Raw genomic sequence first — 27,846 nt, forward strand, 5'->3', positions numbered from 1 at the left:
GAGGATCAGCAGTGTGACTACACAGCAGATGCCTGAGTCACTGCTTGGAAAATAGCTAAGACACTGTGAACACAACAATGTACTTTCCTTGAACAAGAAATCAATTCTATTGTGTCAAGATGCTGAGATTTTTCTGGCTGTTTGTTAGAGCCAGTGGAAAACACTAACTAACAGATCCTATTAGAGGAAACTGAAACACTTGATCATTGCCACCTTCTTGACACACTTCCTTAGTTCCTTCTGGACACCACTGTCCCTCTGTTCTACCTCACCAGCAGCTTTCTTGGTTTTCTTGCTAGTTCTTCATTTTCCAGACCTCTAAATGCTGCAGTGTCCAAAGATTCAGCCTTTGGGCCATTACTCTTCTCTACAAACATCTCTTCTTGGGTGACCTCACTCAGTGTCACGGCTTCAGGTATCCTTTACATGGAGACAATTTCCAGGAAACATTCTTGATCTAGCCTCAGAACTCCGGGCTAGTCACCCAATTGTCCACTCAATATCGCCACTCAGATATTTAATAGGAACTTCAAACTTGACATGGCCAAAGCAAAACTCTTGAGTCTCCCTCTGTCCCCACACCTTTGCTTTTATATTCCTTCAAGTCTCAGAAAATACCAAATCCACCCTTCCAGTTGCTCAGGTGAAAATGCCTGACCCTCACCCCCCCACACACACACACTATACATCCAGACAACTGGCATAATTTTACTGGCTCCATCACAAAATATATCATGACCTTACCTCCTCTAGTGATACTATCCAACCCCCTCACCCAAGTCACATGATTACAGGCATAAACTATGGCAACAAGCCACAGGTCAAGAGGTCTACTTGTTTCTATACTTTCCACTCTACAGTCTATTTCAACACAGCACCCAAAGTGATAACATTAAAATAGCCAAAAAGAGTCATATCACTTCTCTAATCAAAAGCCTTGTACGACATCCTGTATTACTCACTTTTACTAGTCCAAATCCTTACAATGACTTCTAAGTCCCTACAGGATTTTTCTTCCCCATTGTCTTTTTTTTTTTTAAGATTTTAAAATTGTTTATTTATTTATTTGACAGAGAGAGAGAGCACAAGTAGGCAGACGGGCCAGCAGAGAGAGCAGGCTCCCCGCTGAGCAGGGAGCCCGAAGCGGGACTTGATCCCAGGACCCTGGGATCATGACCTGAGCCAAAGGCAGACACTTCCCAGGCAGACCAGACCCAGGCGCCCCTTCCCCATTGTCTTTTTAACTTCCCCTTCCACTCCTCTTGCTCCTCCTGGAGCAGGCTGGTGGCCCTCCTTGCTTTTCCTTGAACATAAGAATACTGGCAAAAATACCGGGTTAAAGAACACAGTAGAAGAGGAACCATGTCCCCACCACCTTTCTCTCAATCCCCCATTTCCTCAAGTCTATAGGAAATTTCAGAAGGGTTTAGGGAATTTCAGCACAGCGAGAATAAAAGCATACTGATACCAGTCTGTGACTCTTATTATACAGCTATTCTTCCATTCTGTTGGGGGGGTTGGAAAACACTTGAAAATGAGATAAAGGAAAATGTTGGCCTCTTCCAAAACCTATGAGCTACAGAAAAGTAAGAGTTCAATTCAGTAAGCACGACTGAGTACCTTACTTGTACTAGGACTTAAGGGGAACAAAAGATGTAGAAGACTGAGGCTGTGCTTTAAGAGCTTCCCTGTGAAAAAGGGAAATGAATGGGTAACAGACTTACTAAATGGATAGGTAGCATAGAGGTATTTTAGAAAATTTTATTATCATGTAGGAAGTAAAATCATTGTAGAATCATTGTCTTATAATGACCTTTTCACCCTGTTCTATATCACATATGTATAGCCATGGAAAAGAAGCTATTACTCATTCATAATCCTAATAATGATTTTGGTGTCACTAGAAAGAAATACAAATATACCTTTGCAAAAGGAAAAAAAAGGTCAATTTTCAGGTTCATAAATAACCTAAATTTGTACCTTTTTTTGGCCATTTCCATGGCTACCAACCTGCTGAAAATCTTCATCTCTGTAAAGAAGAGTAACTCACATTTCTGGAAAGGGTCTTCCTCCTTCCATTCCATCCTAGACTACTCTCAACCACAGGATACTATTCAAGAATGAACAGCATCTTAGATAGAAAATCAAAGTTCTGCATCTGGTTTTCAAAGCCCTGTATAAACTGTTCAATTTTATTTTCTACTACTGCTGAAGAATCTCCACTCCAATCAATGTCTTCTCCCTGTTGTTTCCATCCAAGTGAACTGCCCCCTCCTGATTATCGCACACGCTATTTAAGACTTACCTCAGGTTGTACCTCGCTAATGAAAACTTTTCCAATTCCTAAAGTCTATAATAATGGCTCCTTTCCCTAATTTTTCCTCAGTTTTGCAAAGTCTACCATATTGCACGTGACTTTTTTCTTTCCTGTTAGAACCTAAAGTTCATGAGAATAAGAGCCATGTCATCTACTACTTTCAATTTCCCAAAGTACTTAACACACAGTTAAGAACACTGTAAGAACTCAAAATTATATTTACTGATTACCTGACTAAAGATAAAATCTAACATCAATATCCTCGGTTATACCTGGACTACTCTTGTCAGTATTTAACATTTTAAAACATACCTGAATTTGTGATATAGTGGGAATATTCTGAAAGATTATGTACACCAATTTAAAATGTACTGCACGCTGCTATTTCTCCTAAATAATAGATAAATATCTCTGGGAAATCTGGCAACAGACATGAAAAGTTACAGGACATCAATATATATCAATTAAAGGACTGGGGGCAAAAAAAGTTCAAGGAATGTAATATTTAAGTCCCTAAATAAAAATAAAAAGAGAGAAAAAGGTTTTATGGATTTGTGCAATAATTATTTACTAAATATTTGCTCAATGCCAGAAATAGATGTTAGATTCTGGGAAAAAAGAAGTAAACAAATCTTGGGGGAAAAACAGTTTCTTCAACGAACATTGTTGGGAAAACTGGAGAGCCATATGCAAAAGAATGAAACTGGACTCCTAAATTACACCATACACAAAAACTAACTCAAATGGATTTAAAAACTTAAAACTAAGACCTGAACCATAAGACATAGGCAGTAAGCTCTGGGACACTGATCTTGGCAACGATTTTTTTGAAGCTGACACCGAAAGCAAAGGAAACAGAAGCAAAAATAAACTACTGGGACTACACCAAACTAAATTCTTCTGCACAGCAAAGGAAACCAGCAACTAAATGAAAAGGCAAATTACTCAATATGAGAAAATATTTGCAAATCATGTATCTGATAAGGGGTTAATATCCAAAATATGTAAAGAACTCATAAAAAATAGCAAGAAGCAATCTGATTAAAAAATGGACAGAAGAGGGGCGCCTGGGTGGCTCAGTCATTAAGCGTCTGCCTTTGGCTCAGGTCATGATCCCAGGGTTCTGGGATCGAGCCCCACATCGGGCTCCCTGCTCGGCGGGAAACCTGCTTCTCTCTCTCCCACTCCCCCTGCTAGTGTTCCCTCTCTCACTATCTCTCTGTGTCAAATAAATAAATGTCTTTAACAAAGCTATCATTTTTTTATTAGACATTTTTTATTATGTTATGTTAATCACCATACATTACATCATTAGTTTTTGATGTAGTGTTCCATGATTGTTTGCATATAACAACACCCAGTGCTCCATGCAGAACGTGCCCTCTTTAATACCTGTCACCAGGCTAACCCATCCCCACCCCCTTCCCCTCTAGAACCCTCAGTTTGTTTCTCAAGAGTCCATAGTCTCTCATGGTTCGTCTCCCCCTCCAATTTTACCTGAAATGCAGTAAGAAATACTGAAGCATTTTAAGCAGGGAATAAAATGATCCAATTTAGATTTTTAATAAGATGATTCTTGCTGTCATCTGAACAAAATGGATTAGAGTAACTAAGAACAGATGATGAGGTAATTTGGAAATGACATGAGTGAGACTCTTTAGCATATCTTTATTCTGTAGAAGAAATTTTGTGGCTCTGATTGGGGATGAAGCATATAAACAGAATGGACAGGGGAAAAAAACCACTATGAATCCAAGGTTTCATCCTTAAATAACATGGTCAGTGGTGGTGGTGGGGAGAGGTACATAGTTGGTACAGATTTGACATTAGGCTTGAGTGGCCTGTAAGATACCTAAATTTATTTCTTTGAAGATTTATTTATTTATTTGAGAGGGGGAGAGAGAGAAAGAGAGAGCAGAGGGAGGGACAGAGGGATAGAGAGAGAGAGAGAAAATCTCAAGCAGACTCCCTGCTGAATGCAGAGCCCAACGCAGGGCTCCATTCAGGACCCTGAGATCATGAGCTGAGTCAGAACGAAGAGTTGGACCCTTAACTAAATGAGCCACCCAGGCGCCCCTTGAGTGGCCTGTAAGATACTTAAACAAAGATGTAGACAATTGGTTATGAGACATCTTAAAAAAGAGAGAGAGAAGAAAAGAAAGAAAACTGGTATAACAAAGCAACTGATTTAAGACAAATGTAATATAAATCATCAGTGTGAAATAAGTTTTATTATGTAAGCATGAATGGAAATACTGGATTTTAAGGTAACTTTAAGATGATTAATATCAAACAGAGAAAAGAAAAACTAAAATTACACTGCAACGTCAGCAGCTAATAGATAAAGCAATAAGTTCACCTTTCTTGAAGCATATACCTTTCCTTTTAAAATGCAAACATAAAAAATGTGATATTTACTTTCTGAATATGTTTTATCATTTTATAGAACTTTCACATATCTTACTTTATTTAAGTCTTATAACAATCCTTAAATCTGTGAGCTATTCTTAGTATACTTATTACCATATTATAAATGAAGAAAATGCAGGTGTATGAGGTTAGCTTGACATGGGAGTGGGGATAGGATCAAAAGCTAGATTTTTTGGTCCCTAGTCTACCGGTTTTTCCACCATACCTTCCTAACTTGATCTGTATCTTACACTGATCATTATTTTTGGCAACTTAATTTGGCAACATAAATTTAAGTAACTTGAAGAAAAAGTGACTTTTATATAGTTACACTATTTTTAAATTTCTAGAGTCTAGATAGTATATAAAGCTTTAAGCAACTTGCCATAGAAACTGCCATAATGCCTGAGACTTTTCACCAAAATACAAACTACATTCGATACTATCACTCTTGAAAGCCCCTTGGGAAATAATGGCTTTTTGGATTCTGTAAGTCAGCGTGACATGGCACGCAAAATTGCATCTCATGCTGAGCCAACCAGGAAAATATATGTCATCACTATGTGACATTCAGAATTTCATCTGGAAACTATAATCTTGTTCTGACTGCTAAAATGGGGGGAGGGAGGAAGACTGCATACAAAACAATTTGGTTGAATTTTTGCTGAATTCTTGCCAGTTCATGTAAAAACTACAATAACTTATTTCCAAAGAAGAACTCTATATTCAAAAACCTTTCAATCTACTTATTAACATCACAATGTTTTCTCAAAGAACTTTAAGATTAACTGACATATTTTTAAAATCTTATAATTCAAATTAATGAATCATTAAAAAAAATTCTTTATAATGAAACAAAGTTTCAAAATTAATAAACTGTGCAAAGGAGAACAATGAAAACACTTCCTAATTCCTTTCTCCCAAATGAATAAGCTCTAGATCAAGAAACACACAAAAACCCACTGTACATTGTAATCTGTTTTATGCATCCCATATCTTTCTAGTCTAGATTCTTTTCCTCCTGGGCTCCTAATTCTTGTGTGCAATATGTTCATAAACCATCTACCTTATTTCTTTTTTTTTTTTAATATTTTATGTATTTATTTGAGCGAGAGAGAATGAGAGAGAGCACATGAGAGGGGGGAGGGTCAGAGGGAGAAGCAGACTCCCCGCCAAGCAGGGAGCCCGATGCGGGACTCGATCCAGGGACTCCAGGATCATGACCTGAGCCGAAGGCAGTCGCTTAACCAACTGAGCCACCCAGGCGCCCACCATCTACCTTATTTCTATTAAAACAGAAACCTGTGAACATAATTTAGTGTTATATAATCAACATTTTGTGTTTTAAATCTGTTGTGACTAACTGTAAAATGAAAAATTAGTAGACATAAACTGGAATGGCTGACTCACAAATTATTCCCAGGAGCCATGTTTCTGCTAGCCCTCCATTTTCTGGTATCACATCTTATGCCCCTAAACTCAGAAAGGGCTGTCATTGGGCCAATCATAGTACCTAACCTCCCTGGTCACAATGATTAAGATGTATGCACATGATCCAAGAGAGGCCCAACAAAATCCTTCTTAGGTTTGTTTTCAACAGATACTAGACCAGATCTTTCCCTTTGATCACAAAGAATTAAGTATGTCAGTCCAGAGGAATCACAGCCATGTACACTGCTAAGTCAAGAGACCTATGTTCAATAAAAGAAAGTTAAGTCAAGGGTGCCTGGGTGGCTCAGATGGTTAAGCGTCTGCCTTCGGCTCAGGTCATGATCCCAGGGTCCTGGGATCGAGTCCTGCATCGGGCTCCCTGCTCCTTGGGAGCCTGCTTCTCTCTCTCTCTCTCTCTCTCTCTCTCTCTGTGCCTCTCATGAATAAGTAAATAAAAATCTAAAAAAAAAAAAAAAAGAAAGTTAAGTCAACAGGAAAAGAAAAACAGAGTCCTGATGGTATGCAGTCTCTATTTCTAAGTCATTCCAAGGAAAAGATCTATCTTTGCTTTTCTTACCATTTTGGTTATGCAAATCAAGAAAATATCCCTACTTTTTCAAATTTAAAGTAATTTTTTTAATAATTTTTTTTACTTTTCATACTTAAAGAATTAAAATTTTACACTGAGTTGTTTAATAGGTTTCATAAGGTTAACATTATTAAAGTAAAGATCATTTTAATCAGGGGTAGCAAACTATGGCCCTCGGGCCAAATCCAGTCAACTGGGTTTTTTTTATTCTTATGTTAATCCCCATACATTACATCATTAGTTTTAGATGTAGTGTTCTATGATTCATTGTTTGTGCATAACACCCAGTGCTCCATGCAGAATGTGCCCTCCTCAATACCCACCACCAGGCTAACCCATCCTCCCACCCCCTCCCCTCTAGAACCCTCAGTTTGTTTTTCAGAGTCCATCGTCTCTCATGGTTTGTCTACCCCTCCGATTTCCCCTGCTTCATTCTTCCCCTCCTGCTACCTTCTTCTTCTTCTTCTTCTTTTTTTTTTCTTAACATATATTGCATTATTTGTTTCAGAGGTACAGATCTGAGAGTCAACAGTCTTGCACAATTCACAGCGCTTACCAGAGCACATACCCTCCCCAGTGTCTATCACCCAGTCACCCCATCCCTCCCCCCCACCCCCCACTCCAGCAACCCTCAGTTTGTTTCCTGCAATTAAGAATTCCTCATTATCAGTGAGATCATATGATACATGTCTTTCTCTGTTTGACTTATTTTGCTCAACATAATACCCTCCAGTTCCATCCACGTCGTTGCAAATGGCAAGATCTCATTCCTTTTGATGGCTGCATAATATTCCATTGTATATATCTACCACATCTTCTTTATCCATTCATCTGTCGATGGACATCTTGGCTCTTTCCATAGTTTGGCTATTGTGGACATTGCTGCTTTAAACATCGGGGTGCATGTACCCTTTCGGATCCCTACTTTTGTATCTTTGGGGTAAATACCCAGTAGTGCAATTGCTGGATCATATGGTAGCTCTATTTTCAACTTTTTGAGGAGCCTCCATACTGTTTTTTTTTTTTTTTTTTTTAAGATTTTATTTATTTATTTGAGACAGAGAGAATGAGAGACAGAGAGCATGAGAGGGAGGAGGGTCAGAGGGAGAAGCAGACTCCCTGCCGAGCAGGGAGCCCGATGCGGGACTCGATCCAGGGACTCCAGGATCATGACCTGAGCCGAAGGCAGTCACTTAACCAACTGAGCCACCCAGGCACCCCTCCATACTGTTTTGCAGAGTGGCTGCACCAGCTTGCATTCCCACCAACAGTATAGGAGGGTTACCCTTTCTCCACATCCCTGCCAACAGTTTCCTGACTTGTTAATTTTAGCCATTCTGACTGGTGTGAGGTGGTATCTCATTGAGGTTTTGATTTGGATCTCCCTGATGCCGAGTGATATTGAGCTCTTTTTCATATGTCTGTTGGCCATTTGGATGTCTTCTTTGGAAAAATGTCTGTTCATGTCTTCTGCCCATTTCTTGATTGGATTATTTGTTCTTTGGGTGTTGAGTTTGATGAGTTCTTTATAGATTTTGGATACTAGCCCTTTATCTGATATGTCATTTGCAAATATCTTCTCCCATTCTGTTGGTTGTCTTTTGGTTCTGTTGACTGTTTCCTTTGCTTTGCAAAAGCTTTTTATCTTGATGAAGTCCCAATAGTTCATTTTTGCCCTTGCTTCCCTTGCCTTTGGCAATGTTTCTAGATCAAATTTAAAATAATTTTTAAAGTTTCTGTCTTTTGCAATCAGAGAGCCCTTTGTAATTCAGAAATGTGTCAAAAAAAAAATTTAGAAATGTGTCTTCCCTAGTAGTCACTTATCAACTAGGAGGAAAAACGGGCAATTTTTTTTTTTAATTTTAATTCAATTTAGTTAACATATAGTGTATTATTAGTTCAAGGGTAGAATTCAGTGATTCATCAACTGCATATAACACCCAGTGCTCATTACATCAAGTGCCCTCTTTAATGCTCATCACCCAATTAGCCCTTCCAGCAGCCCTCAGGTTATTCCCTAGAGTTAAGCGTCTCTTACTGTTTGCCTCCCTCTTTATTTTATTTTATATTTTTTATTTTATTATTTTATTTATTTTATTTTTTATTTTATATATTTTATTTTATATTTTATTTTATTATTTTATTTTATTTTTTATTTTTTATTTTATTTTATCTTATCTTATTTTATTTTATTTTTCCTTCCCTTCCCCACAGGTGTACCTGCCCAGCCCTCACAATATCATTACACAGCCTGCACAAGCTCCAAAATGCCCAAGCATATCATGGGGTTTACTTCCCCATTTTCCAGGCTTACTTCCTTGAGAACTATTAAAACTCTGCCTCCCTTGGCTCTCAGTCCTTCCATTATCATATTCACTGGCCATTATCCCAGGATACTCTGCCTGAACTTGCATATTTGGAGATGCTATTTTTTACTTCTCTAATCTTTTCTCCACCTCCAAAAGATTTCTTGAACTACATTAGCCAATACTTTTCTCAGTTTAACCCTTGGCACTCTCCCATCAGTGTCTTATATGAGGGACTTCCTCCAGATAACCCTAAACTTCCATATAGTAACACCCTAAGACAGCAGTGAACTCCAATAATGTAGGGTACAAAACTATAAGACCATCCATTAAGCTTTTGGGGACAAATATGAGAATATCTATTCATATTTACTTTTATCTAAAAATGAGAAAGACAGGATTTGTTAATATTTAGTAAAGTAGAATTACATTGAGGTCCTTCTCCATGTCATAAGGCTACAGATAACACAATGCTAAGTATACTGAAGGAAGAGTAGACATTCAGTAACGAAAAGAAAATGGCAGGGGCCCTTCACTCTTTCACTTGTTTTCAACTAATTGTGGCATATTATAATTTATATGCATATAGTTAACTAGATTTACAAATTTCATTCTCTACCTTTAACTAAATTAATTCTAATTTGGATATACATTTTTTAAAGATTCCCATAAAACACAGATATCCAAACATATGGATTAAAGATATCACTAATTTATTTAAAAGGAAAAAGCAACACCTTTCCATTAATTTAGAAGAATATCTTATTGATAAAAGGAAGATGGAAATTTACTAGCCTGATGTCAACAAAGACCTTGGATAAAATGGACAGGACTGAAAAATAAGTGTCTTCAGTGCGTCAATGATGCCCATTTCCCTCTTAGATATAATGTATCTCAGTGAGGTGACTTTTCAATGTCAGCTACTAAAATCAACTATTAAAATAAACTGAATTAAGAACTAAACCTTGGGGTGCCTGGGTGGCTCAGTCGATTAAGTGTCTGCCTCGGGCTCAGGTCATGATCTCGGGGCCTTGCTCAGCTTGCTTCTCCCTCTCCCTCTGCAGCTCCTCCTACTTGTGCTCCCTCTCTCATGCTCTCCCTCTCTCAAATAAATAAAATCTTTAAAAATAAAAAAAAATTTTAAAAACACTTAAAAAAAGAACTAAACCTTTAAGTTTCTATAACACAGTATTAAAATTTTAAAAAACGAAACAGTATTAGTCTCACTGAAATACTGCTATATTAAAACTCTATCAGAATAAAAACATTTAAATGTTAATAAAATTGTAAAATTATCTTGCATGCTTTATAGTATATTACTATAGTAATACACATATTTAATGCATAACTCAATAAATGGTATACTACAGATGCTTGCTCAAGGATTTTTACTGACAAGAATGCACTAAGAAAAAAGGTAGGAGGCTACCAAAGATTAACTATTTTCAAATAGTTTGTGTTCTTTGTATTTGTTTTAATTCATTCTCTTACTGTTTAGTAATACTTTTAACAAAATATGAGCCTGCCTCAAATGTGTTCAAGGAATCCAAAAACAGTAGTTTTGTGGGTTTTTTTTTTTCATTTGTTTTGATGTAGGCTTGGATTAGGACATTTAAAAGAGGAAAGAGTGAGGTAGTAGGGACAGCAGTCGAAATAAAATAATCCCAACAGAATATAGAATTTAAAACTAATTTCTCAGCATTAAAAGAATTTACCTTCTAAAAGCCATCTCCACTGACAAAATTCAGTAGAGTCTATATTCTACTTTCAAAGTAAAAATCAGAATAAAACTTGAACATACTAAAAGACACCATACCTAAATAAATGTTCTGCTTTACAGTCCTAGAGAAATAACAAATGAGCCAAGGAAATAGGAGAACAAAAATTTTTTTTCCACTTAAATATGAAAAAATTACTCATCTAATTTTCAAGATTCAAAGTTCCAAGAGGAAAAGACATTATGTGTATGCTATACATATACTTAAAAATAAAAATCAATAAACCTAGTTTGCTTAACAAACTCAACAGGTTCTTGGAATTAATGAGGAAACAATAATTAAAAGACATTCTGCCAGACACACCAGGAGACACACTAAAGAAGTATAAATTACATTTCTTTATGAACTGATCATTTACTTGAGGAGTCCTCATAGGAAAACTAGCAATGCAAGAAATTCAGCTATGTACTAATGCCAAGTGAGTAGTGTAACTACCAGGTATGTCTATAAAAGAATATCATCAAATGATGAACGGATATTTTATGAAACATTTAAAAAATCAGAATGTCAAAAATACTCTACAACTACAAAAATCTAGACTACTATGGCTGATACTACATATCATCAAATGGCACCTGTTGAAATTCTTTAGAAACCTCAGAAATGAACTTAGACATAATTTGAATTGCAAAGATTATGTTAAGTTCTGCAGACTGTTAATATTTTTCCTCATAAATTCTAGGTTTAGAAATGAAGATAATTGTTCTTACAAAGTACAAACAGGAAAAAGCAATTTAGTAAATGTATATTTTCCTTTAAGTTCTCTGATTACTTTCTGGATGGCATTTCCAAGTTTCTTTAATTTTTGATGTACTTCATTAGAAATACTTCATTTTATTTTAAACCTTTTTCTATTCCAAAAGGGAAAAATATACTTTAAACCACACTTTAACCCTGAGAGAATAAAATCAACTGCATATTACGCAATTTTTCCAATGCTTTAGCATTTGTCAATGAAACTGGATATCTAATTAATCACAAAGGAATGGAATTTTATGCTGAACTACATGATTAAAGTAAGCAACTTCTAATATACATAAGTCCACAAAAAATTTATTTCTTGTACATTAATACTAATTCCACCCTATAACTAGGAACATACCTGCTCAACATTGTAATTTAATCAAATTAAGGATGATTTAAACATTTTAAATGAAAAACTACACTAGTGTGAAACACTTTACTTACAATGCACAATTCTTAAAACTTGACTTCAAAATATATCAGTGCCTTCAGGAGCAACTATTACGAGCAAAAATTGGAAATCTCACAACCTCAAATGGTCCTACAATTTATACTGTCTGCAGATAAAATGATTTTTTTTTTTAAAGACTTGACAGAATTTCAAACTTGGAGTAACATAAATGGATACAAAAAAAAAGTGAAGGTAAAGTTTAAAGTCCTGTTTTCGTAGAAGGAACACATTCCTTGTATATGCAAAACAGGGTCTTAACTTTGAAAAACTTATACATTTCCTCATCTCTTACATTCTCTGAAACAGGGCAAAGAAAATAATACTTTTCCTAATAACTCGTGTGTGGAAAGAAAATTAACTAAATTGACGTATACGTACTCTTCTTAACTCTGTCTCAGAGGAAGAGGTAATTTTCCTATTAAGTCCTACATCTGTTTATAAGATCTTATATTTTGCTTCATTTGTGATCTCACTGTATAAATTATCCCCAATGTTCCTGTATCTCCAATTCTTCCTTCTCTCCTCTTTATCTCTCTATAGACATACCCAAGTGTCTGTATAGTGAATTTCTGGAAAGAGTGGTATACTCTGGTGTACTTCTGGAAACGGTGGCTGTTTCAATTCCCATTCATTTCCTAACAACTAAAGCTCCTCTGGCCAATTTCCGCCTCATTGTTCTTGATGAATCTATAGCATCCTAGGCAGTTACCCACCCTCATCTTGAAGTGCTTTTCAATTATGTCATATATATCATATATATATATGTATATATACATATGTGTATACTTACGTTGCCTAATTCTCAGAAGGATGCTTCTCAATCTTTCCACTGGCTCATTCCCCTTACTCTTTAAAGAAAAATTCGCTCAGAATTTAATTTTGGGCTTTCTTCTCATTTTGCTTCTCATATGGTTTCCCTGGGAGATCATGCACTCTGTGGCTTTGACTATGTAAGATCCCTATGGTAATGACTCCTAAGCCTCTACCCTCATTGTGAAAAACCCAAGCAACACCTCAGACATGACAACACTTTTACCAGCTTTGTCTTCTGATATTCTCACTTAAAGGAAAATATTTTCTACTTTTCTCCCCAAATTCCAGCTTATGACAGTCTATTGTAAGTTACTACAGCAGAGTAAATAACCTGTAATATCTAAATAATCTGTAATGAGCTAAATAACCTGTACTATCTACTCTCCTCTTTTTTTCTTAGTTAGAAACCAAACCTTTTGGTCACACATATGGGCCTTAAAAAATACAGACTACATTGCTGAGATCTATACAGCTGTGGATATGATCACATATGATCAAATAAACATGACTAGTTTCTGGCCAAGAGTATATAAGCAAAAGTGAACAGTACTTCTGTATACTTTTCAAAGAGGTAAGGTGTCTTCTTGTTACTCATTTCTGCTCACTGAAATGAAGACATGATAAACAGCTGAAGCATCCATTGCGGACCATTCACCAAGCATGGTAATAGAGGCCACTCATAGTGGATTAAGAAACTAACTGACCTTGGAGAGCCATATGACCTTGGGGTGTCTACCCATAAGCTTTCACATGAGAGACAAAACTCAATCTTATTTAAACCACTGTTATTGAGAGATTTCTGATATTTTCAGCCAAAATTAACTCAATCTTTATCATTACAACTACATTACTGAACTACTGCTTAATTTAAAAATACTATATTTTGAAATGAGATCAGAAAAAAATGTAATTAGAGATATTTTACCTAATAACTGAAGTTCACTGTCAAAAAAAAAGATTCTTCGGGCACCTGGGTGGCTCAGTTGGTTGGGCGACTGCCTTCGGCTCAGGTCATGATCCTGGAGTCCCGGGATCGAGTCCCGCATCAGGCTCCCTGCTCGGCAGGGAGTCTGCTTCTCCCTCTGACCCTCCTCCCTCTCATGCTCTCTGTCTCTCATTCTCTCTGTCTCAAATAAATAAATGAAATCTTTAAAAAAAAAAAAAGACTCTTCAAAAAAAATATGAAACCTTTAATCTGTAATATAAACAAAGTGTTTTTTAAATTTCATGATTTTCCATATTTAATTTTCTTTGAGAAAATAAGACAGAATTTCCATATGCATGATAAGAAATGTAAGCATCTGAAACATCATAAATTTTTTTATTTTTTAAAATGCATCACTGATTCTGGGATATATTTAAACATACATATTAGGGAAGAAAAACTATGTCAGCAGTAGTGTTTCATTTCTGAGTGTCATCCAGGAACTTAACTGCAACAATGAAGTGACACCCAATTAAAGAGTGGCAGAACCTTCCATGCTAATTGCAGAGGTTTAAGTGTTTCCCACTATATCCTTGTAGTTAGCTCTAATGTAAAATTCTTCACTATTTTAGTTCCATGGGACTGGACTGAAAATTTAGAACCATCCTTTGACAAAAAAGAATGCTCTGAAGTTGGCTGGTTATATATTGGGGATTAGAGGGAAAATAGGAGATGACTCAATTTGCACGGACCTGACTTTTATGGCTGGTTATACCATTAAGAAATGAAAGAAGGCAACTATTAATTACAGGATGACTATCATAATCTGGAACTTTATTTGTGTGTGTGTGTGAATCTCCTATAGGTGCATTAACACATTGAGAAAATATGTTAACTAAGGTCATCAGGGTGCTATTTACTTTTCAAGGGTTATTTTCCATAATTTGCTAAATAGCAAAGCACCTCATATAGCACCAGAAAAAACTTTGTCAAGTGGAACCTGAAGAACAGAGTTAAACAATAATCAAATTGAGAAAGATTTTTTAAAAAGGATGAAATAGTTTAACCAATTATTCTTCCTTGATAAACCAAGGAGCAATGTAAATATTCATATTGAAAGATTTATTTTTTCAAGCTTTTATTTATGGTGATTCAACACTTCCATACACCTGGTGCTCATCACAAGTGCCCTCTGTAATCCCCATCACCTATTCCACTGACTGATGAAGAGGATGATAAACATACACACAATGGAATATTACTCAGCCATAAAAAAGAGTGAAATTTGCCATTTGCAACAACATGGATGGAAGTAGAGAGGATTATGCTAAGCAAAATAAGTCAGTCAGAGGAAGACAAATACCGTATGATTTCACTCATATGTGAAATTTAAGAAACAAAGCAAACAAGCAAAAAAAACAAACCAAACCAAACCAAACAAACAAAAAAACCCAAGAAACAGGCTCTTACTTATAGAGAACAAACTGATGGTTACCAGAGGGGAGGTGGGTGGTGGGATGGGTGAAATACATTATCTGGAACTTTAAAAACAAGCCTCACTAAAAATTTTTTTCACTAAATATTTTTTAACCTCGGATAAGTTGCTTTACCTTTTTATGAATCAATCTCCGTAATTATAAAGTGAAGGGGTTAGACTGGATAATTTATTCCAAGATACATATATAACCCCATATGATTTTTCTAAAGATATCTGCATGGCTCCCTCCTTTACCGGCTTCAAGTACCTGTTCAAACTTGCAGTGAGACCCTACTCTGACTAGCCAAATTAATTATCATCCCACAGTCTACTAACATTCTACACACTTTTTTTCCATTGATACTCTTTGTGCTTCATTTTGGCGAGTTTCTACTGCTAGGTCTTCAAAGTTGATTTCTTCTTCTGCAATGTCTACTCAAGTGTTAATTCACCCAGTCAGTTTCTCCCTTCCCATATATTTTTCAACTCTAGAGTCGGGCTTGGTTCTGTATTATATCTTCTATTTCCCTCCAAAATGTACTCAGCTTTCCTTAAATACCTGATCACAGTTATAATTACCCATTTGAATGTACAAGTATTTAATACACCTGCTAACTCTATCATCTATGCCATTTCTTAGTTCATTTCTATTGGCTTATTTTTCTTCTGGTCATAGATTCCTACTTCTCTGCATCTCTATTGGTTTTTTGATTGAATGCCTGACATTGTGCTTTTAAGTTGCTACATGTCTGGATCTTCTTACATTCCTCTTAATAGCATTGGGCTTCATTTTGCCAGCACTTAACTTACTCACTGTTTTTGTTGCTTCAGAGGCTTTTTAGAATTTGCTTAAGATGAGTCTAAGGTAGCCTTTACATTTTCAATAGTTTAGATCCACTACGGAGGCATGGCTTTTCTAAGGTCTCTTCTGAATGTCCTGAATAATCATCGGGATTGTATACTATGACAATAGGAACCTGAATGCCTTCCAGCCCTGTGTGAGCTCTGGGAATCATTCAGATCATGGTTCCTCGGTCATCCTTTGCCCAACTGTGCAGAGTCTCGTTCTATGCGTGCATGGCTTACTGCTTAGCAAATACTCAATGAGAACACTATTCCTGATTTCTGGAGTTCTTCTGCTACACAGCGTTCTCTCTCTAGAATTTTACCCCATGATCTGCAGTATTCTCCACCTCCTACTACTTCAGTCACTCTACCTCCCTAAACTTCAATTCAGCAAGACAGCTGAGCTCAGCTTAATATATTGCACCCTGTTCTGTGGTCTGGAATGTGCCTTTAGCCATAAAGCAGAGCAATCCTAAGGCTCAACTGCTTTGTTTCCTTTCTATGACGAATCACAGTCCTGTACCGCCTATTGTCCAATGTCTAGAAGCTTTTTTCTCCCATATATTTGGACAAGTTTCTTAGTTATTTATAGCAGGAATATAAATCTAGTCCCTGATATACCATCATGCTCAGAAGCTAAAGTTCCATACTTTAAAATTGTGGCGTTATCTACTAAAATTTACATCATTAATTATCATACCTCAATTTATTATTATCTTGGTAGTAGTCAAGAAGTCAAATTAAAAGGCCTATTATTTTAACCATGTACTTACAGTGCTTTGGACTTGAGAAGTAATACATAAACATGTAAGATAAAAATAGCTGGTATTTTTTAAAGAACTATCATTTATGGAGCATCCTGCTTTTAAAAGTTTTCATCTCCATTACAGATGTTTTCATCAAGAGCTCCAAATTAATTTTCATAACATTTCCAAAACATAGGGTAAACAGATGTCATAGCTTTTAAGGGTTTGCCTATTTTCAAAAATAGGTTCTCTAGAAGATTACTTAGAATTCTGTGATAATACATTATCTTCATGTGAGACATGCTTTTATTCTGGCTTGGCCTGCCCTATGTGCCTATATCACTGAAATAGTGTTGTTCTGCTGTCAACACATTTCCAACCATCAAACATATGTTCTCCCTGTAGCCAGCTATTTAACATTGGTTAATTGTGATTGGAAGAGGAAAATGTGTGCTTCTTGTTGAATAATCACCAAGCAAAATCAAGGCCATGCAGTATCACCAAGCTTTGGCCTTCATGTGCCAAAAACACCACATAATTGTTGGGGATGAACTTAAGACCAAGACTGGAACTTAGGTTGAGAATATGAAAACTCATTCTAATAAGAATTCAGGCATAAATTAACACTGACAGTTCTTCACTGTAAAATTCAGTTAAAAAATTTAAATGTGCATTCCATAATAATGTGAATGTATTTAAGACTAACTGAACTATACAATTTAAAGGTTAAGATAGTAATACTAAAAAAACAAACAAGATGTGTAAAAGGTTATGAATGCATTACCAAATTCACTACAGTTTATGATGCAATTAAATAATGAGTACAACAATGGTAACTTCATTTAGCAGTAGATACAGAGGACTCATAAAACATTTTTTAAATTAAAACTGAAACAGGAACAGATTCTAATTAAAAATAGAACTGAAATTTTTGAAACTTAAGAAAATGATTAGCACAGAGCATTCTCAAGAAAGCACTACCACCAAGGTTTCCAGAGAAGTAAAAATAGTGAGCATTCAAGAAGGAAGATACACAAATCATAAAGAATAAATGTCTACGATCATAATTTCTATATAGCTCTGTGTCATGTAATTTCATTTAAATCTAAGCATTTTCTCTCACCTATATTTATCCTTAACAATTATTTTAAATCAATCATCAAGTGTGATTTAAAGAACACAACTAAATAGTAAGCAGGAGGTCAGAGTATGTGGTTAATATGCATACAAGATTAAATTTACTTTTATCAAATGACTCTTTAGTAGACATTTTATTTATCAAGAGGTGGTAATTATATGGGGCACCTGGATGACTCAGTCCTTTAGGCATCCAACTCTTGATTTCAGCTCAGGTCATGATCTCAGGGTCATGAGAATTAGTCCTGCATCGGGGCTCCTCTGTGCTGGGCATGGAGCCTGCTTAAGATTGTCTCTTTCCCTCTCTCTCTATCCCTTCCCCGCTACAAAAAAAGGTGATATTTATAAAGCTTTATATAAATTAACAGTTCAGGAGATCTAAAGTATAAAATTTAGCATAGTATCTAAAGGAAATAATACCTAATTCTGTATTAAAAATTCAATACTTAAGTTACAGATCAGCTTCCTATGTTACAAAAATTGGTACTTTTGTCATCTGATAAAGAAAATCTCAACAGAGTAAAAGGTTTGTGGGTGATGACAGGTGGAAGTCTAATAATTTCACAAAATAAACATAACATCGACACTTTAGGAGAAGTAAAATAAGAGGCATAAAACTTCACAAAAATAAATGTTACCATTTTATTGTTGTTGTTAAATATGGTCAGAAAATAGTACTTTTCCTCTAAACTATAAATGTTAGTTTGATTTATAATATTTTAAATTCCTTAAGGGCATGGATCATGTCTCATTAATATCTACACTCAGTAATATCACAACAGAGTTTTGCCCATTACAGACATTCAATGAGTGGTTTTTAATTTACTGAAAATATAAAACCTTTTCCAATACGGTTTCGGAATACAGGAGTCATATGAAATAAAGCTTAGTATCTAAGGAAAAATATAAAATCTCCTGAAGATAGGTGACTATCATCACAAACATTACAAGTTAATGAGGAAAACGGCACTTAAATGCAATCATAAAGTGCTTTTTTTAACTACACAAATGGGGATTTAAAAACTGTCTTACGGAAGAATATGTTCTATATTTGCAGAGATTATCTAGCTGAGAGAAGGGAAAGGGAGAAAAGTGAGATATATTGTGTTTTGCAAGAATTCACTTTAAGAAAGAACATATTAGGGCGCCTGGGTGGCTCAGTCGTTAAGCGTCTGCCTTCGGCTCAGGTCATGATCCCAGGGTCCTGGGATCGAGTCCCACATCGGGCGCCCTGCTTGGCAGGAAGCCTGCTTCTCCCTCTCCCACTCCCCTGCTTATGTTCCTGCTCTCGCTATCTCTCTCTCTCTGTCAAATAAATAAATAAATAAAATCTTTATTAAAAAAAAAGAAAGAACATACTATTGGGAGACGGTTTCTCTATGGGTCTCTAGTATTTTGCAAGTCTTAAAAGTAGAGACAGTGAGTGCTTTTGTGCCCAGTTGTGTTTTCAAGGATATCTGTACAGCATACAGCCTAAAAAGACAGATATTGTGCTCCTTTTAAGCGAAGGCTAAAGGCCTTGCAAGTTACAAATAGTGCCTCCCTCAGGCATGTTTTCTACCAATTATAACAAGTTCAGGTTCCCTAATTGAGGGTTTCTCTCTTCTAACATAATCCATTGTGTATAGGAAACAGCTGACCTTCTTGGTGCCACCCTGTGGGAATCAGGCTTAGGGCAGGGACACAAGAAAATGCTGATACCCTGGGTTACTGCTAATGCTGTAAGATAATAAAGTCCTTTGTCTCCATTCCAGGAGTCTCGTGTCTTTGGCTGGCATGCATGATATTGTGGCCCAGATAACTTGATAACTTATTAGAGTTAGGGTAAAATCACAGACCCTTTAGAATTCTTGACACATACCTGTTACTGTTTTTGTTTTTATAGGGCTACTGGCATATTCAGAGGCCTGATATGACTGCTGCTTTGCCAGGGGCGCACTTCCAACAGACACCTCATCCTCTTTCCTTCTGCTAATTGGCATAACAAGAGGAACAGCTACGACAGGCTGCTGGAGAGAGGCGAATGAAACACTGAATTATTTTCTATTTCTTAAGCAGTGAAGGTTAAACATGGCAACATTGGGGAAAATCCTTCATAAGTGGTGTTGAAGGTAAAATACCAGTCAATCTGTACCTCTCTCAGTTCTTCCCTCTCTGTCTGTCTGTCTTATACACACAAATTCACACAGGGACACTTAGTTTCAGTGTGAAATTAGAGTTCTGTGTGAAAACTAAGACAGCATGGAAATAAACGGAATTTAAAATAAATTTCAGAAAGAAGCGTAAAGATAATATGGTAAAGGCAAATCAAAACTACAGTTAGCTTTGAAAATTATAATTAGTAGGAAATAAAAAGTTATCCTTATCAAATGATATTTTAGGGACATACTTCTATAAAGTGATTAATTACATGTTACAGTTCAACTTAGTAAGGAATTGCTGAAAATCTCTACATTTTGTCTGACAAAGTGATATACACAGCATATTTAGAAAGCATAGAAAAGTATCCATAGTTAGAGAAAGCTGGAAAACATTATGATCCTATATTGAATGTGTGAGTGCTAAATTGGACAATAAAGCAGCTGTTTCATCTTTATTCACTGCAATAAAGTCTGATGTTACTGCTGATGACGCCCAATACAATCTTGTCAGATTTTTGGCAAAAAAGAAAAAAAAGTATTTTTTAAGTTTGCTGCAGGATCAAAGATCAATGTTGAACTGGGTGGAAAACAATCATCAAATGTTGGGTTTTAGCCACAAATTGAGAAGGAAATTGCAGCCTGGGCAGCAACAGCTGATAACTGTAATACAGCTGCATCAGATGGTAACTCTGAAGGGGCTAGTCGAGCAGCAATGGAGTCTCACGTTACTCTCAACAGCACAACCATCACATTTTTAAAGATCCACCTTTAAGCCTCACTCAACCTTTATTACTTATTTAATATTAATTAGATTATAAAAATATTCCAATCAGAACATAGGTACATTATCTAACTATGTAATATAATCAAGCAAGTTATGAGATAGAAGGGAAAAAGGCAAATTATTTTAAAGTTGCTACTTAAGCTGAGTAAAAGGACAAGAAAGCTGATAATGAGAAAATGGAAAGATTAAATATATTTGTGGGAAACATCACAATGTATAGTACCTGCTTTCATATTAAGAATTTAGTAAAACTGGTAATATTTATACAAATCTGAATAGGAAATAGTATTAAGACCTAGATGAGAAATGTTCAACATATTGTTAAGTTTTGGTGCATTTAAAATTCCTCAACTATAAAATATGGGAGTGGAGATGTCTACTTATGTTCTAGCATTTAGTGATCCCATAATCCCTTGAATTTCTTGCCCATCACTTATAAACCTGGAATATGACCAATTACTCCAAAAAATTACAACTATGTTCAGATTCAAATTAATGTATTAGAGAAAAATTAAGTTCTGCATAGTGTGATGTTTAATTCAAGCAAAACAGCTGAAAGATGAGATTCATAAAAGCCGTAATATTGGTAATACCCCAAAACAAACAAAAAAATCCTTCCTTTTGGTGGCTGAAACTGGGTGCATTTTCAGAAAGGCATTCTTTAAGGATTCGTTAAAAGCCCAAACAAAACCCTTCCTAACAAGACATCAGGCTCTGATAGGTCTTCTATAGAACCATATTCCAAATACCTACAATGGTGTCCAAAAGACTCTCCATAAATATTTGCTGAATGATTGTTTTTTTGTTTTTTTTTAAGATTTTTTTTTTATTTATTTTTTTGACAGAGAGAGACATAGTGCGAGCAGGAACACAAGCAGGGGGAGTGGGAGAGGGAGAAGCAGGCTTCCCGCGGAGCAGGGAGCCCGATGTGGGACTTGATCCCAGGACCCTGGGATCATGACCTGAGCCGAAGGCAGACCTTAACGACTGAGCCACCTACGCACCCGCTGAATGATTGTTAATATAGATACTACATGTCAGGCATGAAGAGATACTGGATAGAGAGTAAGATGATTTGATTTCTTCCACTTTTCTGGAAATATGGCTATCCCAGTCAAAAATATAAAAATAAACAATATTTATTTTTAGCAACCTTCCATTTTTCTACTAATATTCTTCTACCTTCTGGTACTAGATAGTCCCTCAAATATCAGTTGTGTGCTAGCCCCAGATTTCTCCTATCCTGACGCATCAATATCCCATGAGCTCAAAATACCTAAAAGCTTTTGTTGCTCTTCCTATAAAATTCTCCCTTTATTAATTTAATAAATGTAAAAGTATAGGAAATTATAAAGAAAAAAACATCCACATTCTCATTACATCCAATAGTTATTGGCTATTTACATTTTTATCATATTTCCTTTTTTTTTTAAAGAGACCAATGAAATATTACAGATAAGGCTAAAATCCCTCTAACTGCTAGCCACCTGCCCATTCCTGCTATGCATGGAGCCCAATGTGGGGCTTGATCCCAGGAACCCAAGATCATGACCTAAGCCAAAGGCAGGCACTAAACTGACTGAGCCACCCAGGCCCCTCAATACATGCCTTTAACTATTAATTACACTTTCAAAAATATATTCTAAGTGAATACTTAAAAAAACTCAAAGATTTAGCTACGAAGATATTTATCCCAATATTATTTGTAACTCTGCATGAGTAGGATTATGGGTATTTATTACTTTTACTTTTAAATAAAACTATTATTTTTGAACTTAGAAAAACATTTTTAAATATATATTTACATTTAATTTTAAAGTTATAAAATAATTAATAAAAATAAAATTAAATATCAAAATCTTTAAAGGTATCAATCAAATGAATCAATCTACTTAAGATGCTAGAACAACAAAAAAAAAAGATGCTGGAATATTATTTGACCTTCAGAGATATCTCTAGTGTACTGGACATAACTGCATCATTTATAAAATAACCAATGAGAATTTACAATACAACAGGATATTATTCAGCCATAAAAAAAAAAGGAAGTCTTCTCATTTGTGACAACATGTATGGACCTAATAAGACAACTAGGCTAAGTGAAATAAGCCAGAGAAAGAAAAATGTCATATGATTTCACTTATATATGGTATATTAAAAAAAAAAACCTCATGGGGGCAGTGGAAGTGAATGGGGTGAAAAGGTACAAACTTCCGTCATGAGATGTAATGTACAGCAATATGACTATAGTTAATAGTACCATATTGTATATTTAGAAGTTGCTAAGGGAGATCTTAAAAGTTCTCATCACAAGGAAAAAAATTTGGAACTGTCTGTAGTGATGGATGTTAACTACTTATTGTGGTGATAATTTCACAATATACACAAGTATCAAATCATTATGTTGGGGCGCCTGGGTGGCTCAGTCATTAAGCGTCTGCCTTCGGCTCAGGTCATGATCCCAAGGTCCTGGGATCAAGCCCCACATCGGGCTCTCTGCTCGGCGGGAAGCCTGCTTCTCCCTCTCCCACTCCCCTGCTTGTGTTCCCTCTCTTACTGTCTCTCCCTCTCTCTCTGTCAATAAATAAATAAAATCTTTAAAAAAAAAAATCATTATGTTGTACACCTGACAACTAACATGTCAATTACTACTCAATTAAAAGAACTTACACCTAAAATATTTCTCAAATGCTCCCTGAAATTAGTGTCATTGACTATTAAGATGGATTTCTATGCAATTGCTGGTAAAGCAGAGACACTGGAGAGACTAGTTTAGGTGGTCCTATTTTTTAATGGCCTATTTGCCCTCAGAGTGCCTAGATGTTCATTCTGAGTATCTGATGCAGAAGAACTGCATAGTAAATGTTCGCTTTCATTTTTATTATCTCTGTATTTCCTCCTCATCTTTAGTTTTATTCAACATTCTGTTAGATTAAACTTCCTAAAATTCAAATCTCTTTATATCAAGTTCCTACAGTTCTTTACCCTTCAGGATGAAGTCACAAACATTCTGTATTACAAAAAAAAATCTTTTATGAACTGGCTTCCAATTCCTACCAGCCTCTATACAAACAATTGGCTCTAGTCTGGAAACACTGAAGGTCCCTTTCTTACCAAGTTAATGCGTTTTGTTTTTTTTTTTTTTTTTCTCTGCTCACACAGTTCAGTTTACAGCAAACTTCCTGGTCTGGTTTACTCCTATAATACTCAGCTCAACTGTCTTAATTTCTCCTTTTAATAACCTCACCTGCCTGTGAGAACTATTCTTCTTTATCTTTTTCCACATAATCCTGTGTGGATCTAACATAGCAATTTCTAAAAATGGCATTACTATATTCCTTCATATTCTTAAATACAGTAAGTACCTCTAGAGGGAGGGATATGCTAAAAATTAACTTTTATTTCTGTAGCCCCAGTATCTAGCACAGTGTCTCATGGTCTCTAACTATTTGATAAAAAAGAAGAATGAAACTGGGAAATGGAAGCTCTAGTTTCAAATGAAATTAAGACAGGGTGAAGAAAATCCTTTAAAAGATGCTTCTTGAGGCATGGGTTGAAATATTCTGTCACTGTCAATTTTTTATTGTCTTATTTAATTATAAAATTGTGTATTTTTCTATCAACTAGCTTTAAGTTACTTCAGAAAAAAGATGCAGCACTCCCTTTGGCAGCACATAATCTAAAACTGGAACAATACAGAGAAGATTAGCATGACCCCTAAGCAAGGATGACAGGCAAACTCATGAAATGTTTTATATTAAAAAAAAAGATACAAAGTTATTCCAATTAGAGTACTATAAAATTACAATTAAGTCAATGGGAAAATGCAATGCAAGGTAGCATACATTTGGCCTGAAAAACATTTAAGTTCTGCCATTTACTACATGTGACAATAGGTAGGTAAATGCCAATAAGCATCAGTTTCTTCATTTTTAAAATGGGAATAATAAAACCTGTCTGTAAGAATTCCATTTAAGCATCGTGAGATAGAGAATTTACGCACTCCAGAAACTACAATTAGCTACTTTTTACTCTGTAATTTATACCCTTTTAAATAAGCATATATCCCAACTCTTTTATACCAACCATCCCAATCCAGGGGTTTGGCACTCTGAATACTTGTTGAGTAAACCTAAAGATGAAGAGGAAATACAGAGATAATAAAAACAAAAGCTAACATTTACTACACAATTCTTATGCATCAAACACTCAGAACAAACATCCAAAACAAGTCAGTAAAATAGGACCACCTAAACTAGTCTCTCCAGTGTTTCTGCTTTACCAGCAATTGCACAGAAATCCACCTCAATAGTCAATGAAACTCTATTTGAGCTGTAATTACTGTTTAGAAATGAAGGAATAGAATTGCTTGAAAGGGGTAGAGTGGAGGACAAAGGAATTGTGGTACATCCATCAAAAAAATCAATTCAAACAATACGTAACTCTAACAAATGACTGAGAAAAAGATTTATTCATTAAGAGAATAAATTATAAAATTTCTCACCTGCTGCATATGTCTACTGGTTCGTTTCTGCGGCTGATAAATGAGCCAGGTGTATAAGACTGGATCAATATTAACTGCTACTCCTTGTACACTACAAAGAAGTACAGCACCTAAAAATCAAGATTTTAAAATTGTGTTAATTTCTTATACAAAATAGTAAGCTTTATATCACTTCACACCAAGTAGGACAGCTATAATAAAAAGACAAATTAACAAGGGTAGACAAAGATGTGGAGGAATTCAAGCCCTCATATACTGCTTGTGGGAGCATAAAATGATGCAAATACTTTCAGAAACACTTTGGCATTTCCTCAAGAAGTAAAAATACAGTCACAAAATGACCCAACAGTTTTATTCCTAGGTATGTACCAAGAGAACTAAAAATCATATGCCCACTCAAAAGCTTGTACCCAACTTTTCAAAGCAGGATTCATAATAGCAAAAGATGGAAATGACACAAATGTCCATGAATGGCTGAATGGATAAGCAAAATGTGGTATAGCCATATAATGGAAAATTATTTGTCCATCACAAGGACTAAAGTACAGATTCATGCTACACCACTTTGAACACATGTTAAGTGAAAGAAGCCAGTCACAGAAAAGCACATATTGGATGATTCCACTTACATGAAATGGCTAGAACAGGCAAAAACCACAGAGAAAAAAGGTGGGATTAGCGGATGCCAGTGCTTGCAGGGAGGAAAGAATGGAAAGTAACTGATAACAGATATGCGGTTCTTTGGGGAGTGATTAAAATGTTCCAGAATTAGAAAATGGTGATTGTTGCACTACCTTGCAAATATACTAAAAACCATTAAATTATGCACTTTAAATAATGAATTTTATGGAAAATGAATTATCTCATTAAAAGTGAGTATGTCTACCATATGATTTCACTCATATGTGGAATTTAAGAAGCAAAACAGATGGAACATAGGGGAAGGGAAGGAAAAATAAAATAAGATAAAAACAGAGATGGAGGCTAACCATGAAAGACTCTTAACTACAGGAAACAAACAGGGTTGCTGGAGGTGAAGGGCGTGGGGGATGGGGTAACTGGGTGATGGGCATTATGGAAGGCACTTGATGTAATGAGCACTGCATATTATATGCAACCCATGAATCACTGCATTCTATCCCTGAAACTAATAATACAGTATATGTTAACTAAATTGAATTTAAATAAAAAAATTTTTTAAGTGAATATGTCTTTAATAATAAGCAGCTTTATTTTTTAGGCAAAAAGCAATTTCTATATTGGTCATGAGAACAGAATATTATCTCCTTTTTTTGTTTATATTACAAACTTAATTCACAATGTGAAAGGAAGGATTATTATAACCATTCAATAAATCACTGCAAATTACAGCTTTAAACATTCAGAAGCAAGATGTTCAACTGCCTAGATGAAACACAGGCTAACATTCTGACATAAAACACAAAGCTGAAGTGTAACAAGTTGCAATTCCATTCTAGGAAAGTATTTTAGTCCCCCTCTGATAAAAAGCCAACTCACATCAGACTTAACCAAAGCTTAATATCCCATTCATAATTTATGTGCAGGTTCTGTGCATTCCATAAATACATTTTTGTTTCTACATATATTTCTTGATAAAATATTATTAGCTCTATTGGGGTATATGGAGTATCAAGTAAGAGGTATTTTTCAATGTAGTTCTCAACTATATCTCCCAGTAGCTAGAAAAGTAACGGCCATATGGTAGGAATAGAGAGACATAATAAAGAGTAGATGAGTTCTCTGATTAGGTGCAAAAGCCCATTGGTTCTGTAATACTGCAGATTATCTAAACAATACAATTACTATTAGTACCAACTCCTATGAAAAGTGAACCACACAGAGATAGAGATAGAAAGATGGAGGGGAGTAAGCAAGAGAAATATCCCGTTTTAAAAACTTTTGCACAGAATTTTCAAACAATCAAAAATTGTCATGTGTATTCATCTTCCACCTTCCAGCGCTTCTGAATCTCCAGTGTAGACTCTTGCACAGCATTCTGAGGCAAAAGCAATCCCATCCACTTCCATGTAACAATGCATGTGCTCCTGAGCAATGACTCACTCAAATACATCTCAGGAAGGAATGAAGAGGACAAGCTAAATACAGATGACTAGAAAGGGGGAGTCATAACTGAAGTCAATTAGAAGATGCAATCTGATATACATATATGTATTTGCCATAACGCATAAAAATTATTAAAATCTTTTAATTTTATTTTATTTTATTTTATTTTAAGATTTTATTTATTTATTTGATAGAGAGAGACACAGCAAGAGAGGGAACACAAGCTGGGGGAGTGGGAGAGGGAGAAGCAGGCTTCCCGCGGAGCAGGGAGCCCGATGTGGGGCTCAATCCCAGAACCCTGGGACCATGACCTGAGCTGAAGGCAGACACTTAACGAATGAGCCACCCAGGCGCCCCTAAAAT

At 35.7% G+C, this 27,846-nt stretch overlaps 1 protein-coding gene and 1 non-coding gene across 16 annotated transcripts in view; one reads left to right on the forward strand and one right to left on the reverse strand.

Annotated features, from left to right (window-relative positions):
* The window catches only part of VPS13B (vacuolar protein sorting 13 homolog B), a 768,399-nt gene that overhangs the window by 422,923 nt on the left and 317,630 nt on the right, over window positions 1–27,846 (reverse strand). For 12 of the 15 annotated variants that reach the window (XM_064588058.1, XM_064588057.1, XM_064588059.1 and 9 more), the window contains 2 exons: window positions 25,399–25,508; window positions 19,831–19,978 (listed from right to left, as the gene is read on the reverse strand). In XM_064588058.1, the coding sequence (XP_064444128.1) occupies window positions 19,831–19,978; window positions 25,399–25,508 (258 nt within the window). The remainder of the gene's footprint in view (window positions 1–19,830; window positions 19,979–25,398; window positions 25,509–27,846) is intronic. The other 3 variants (XR_010410572.1, XR_010410573.1, XM_064588054.1) reach the window with 2 other exon arrangements.
* On the forward strand, window positions 24,550–24,656 carry LOC123860634 (U6 spliceosomal RNA). The gene has a single exon (XR_006794761.1). It is a non-coding gene; the product is annotated as a U6 spliceosomal RNA (small nuclear RNA).

The sequence above is a fragment of the Mirounga angustirostris genome, unplaced genomic scaffold (genome assembly GCF_029215605.1).
Source record: "Mirounga angustirostris isolate CCGP_5_RB_7025 unplaced genomic scaffold, mMirAng1.0.hap1 SCAF_4, whole genome shotgun sequence".
NCBI lineage: Eukaryota > Metazoa > Chordata > Mammalia > Carnivora > Phocidae > Mirounga > Mirounga angustirostris.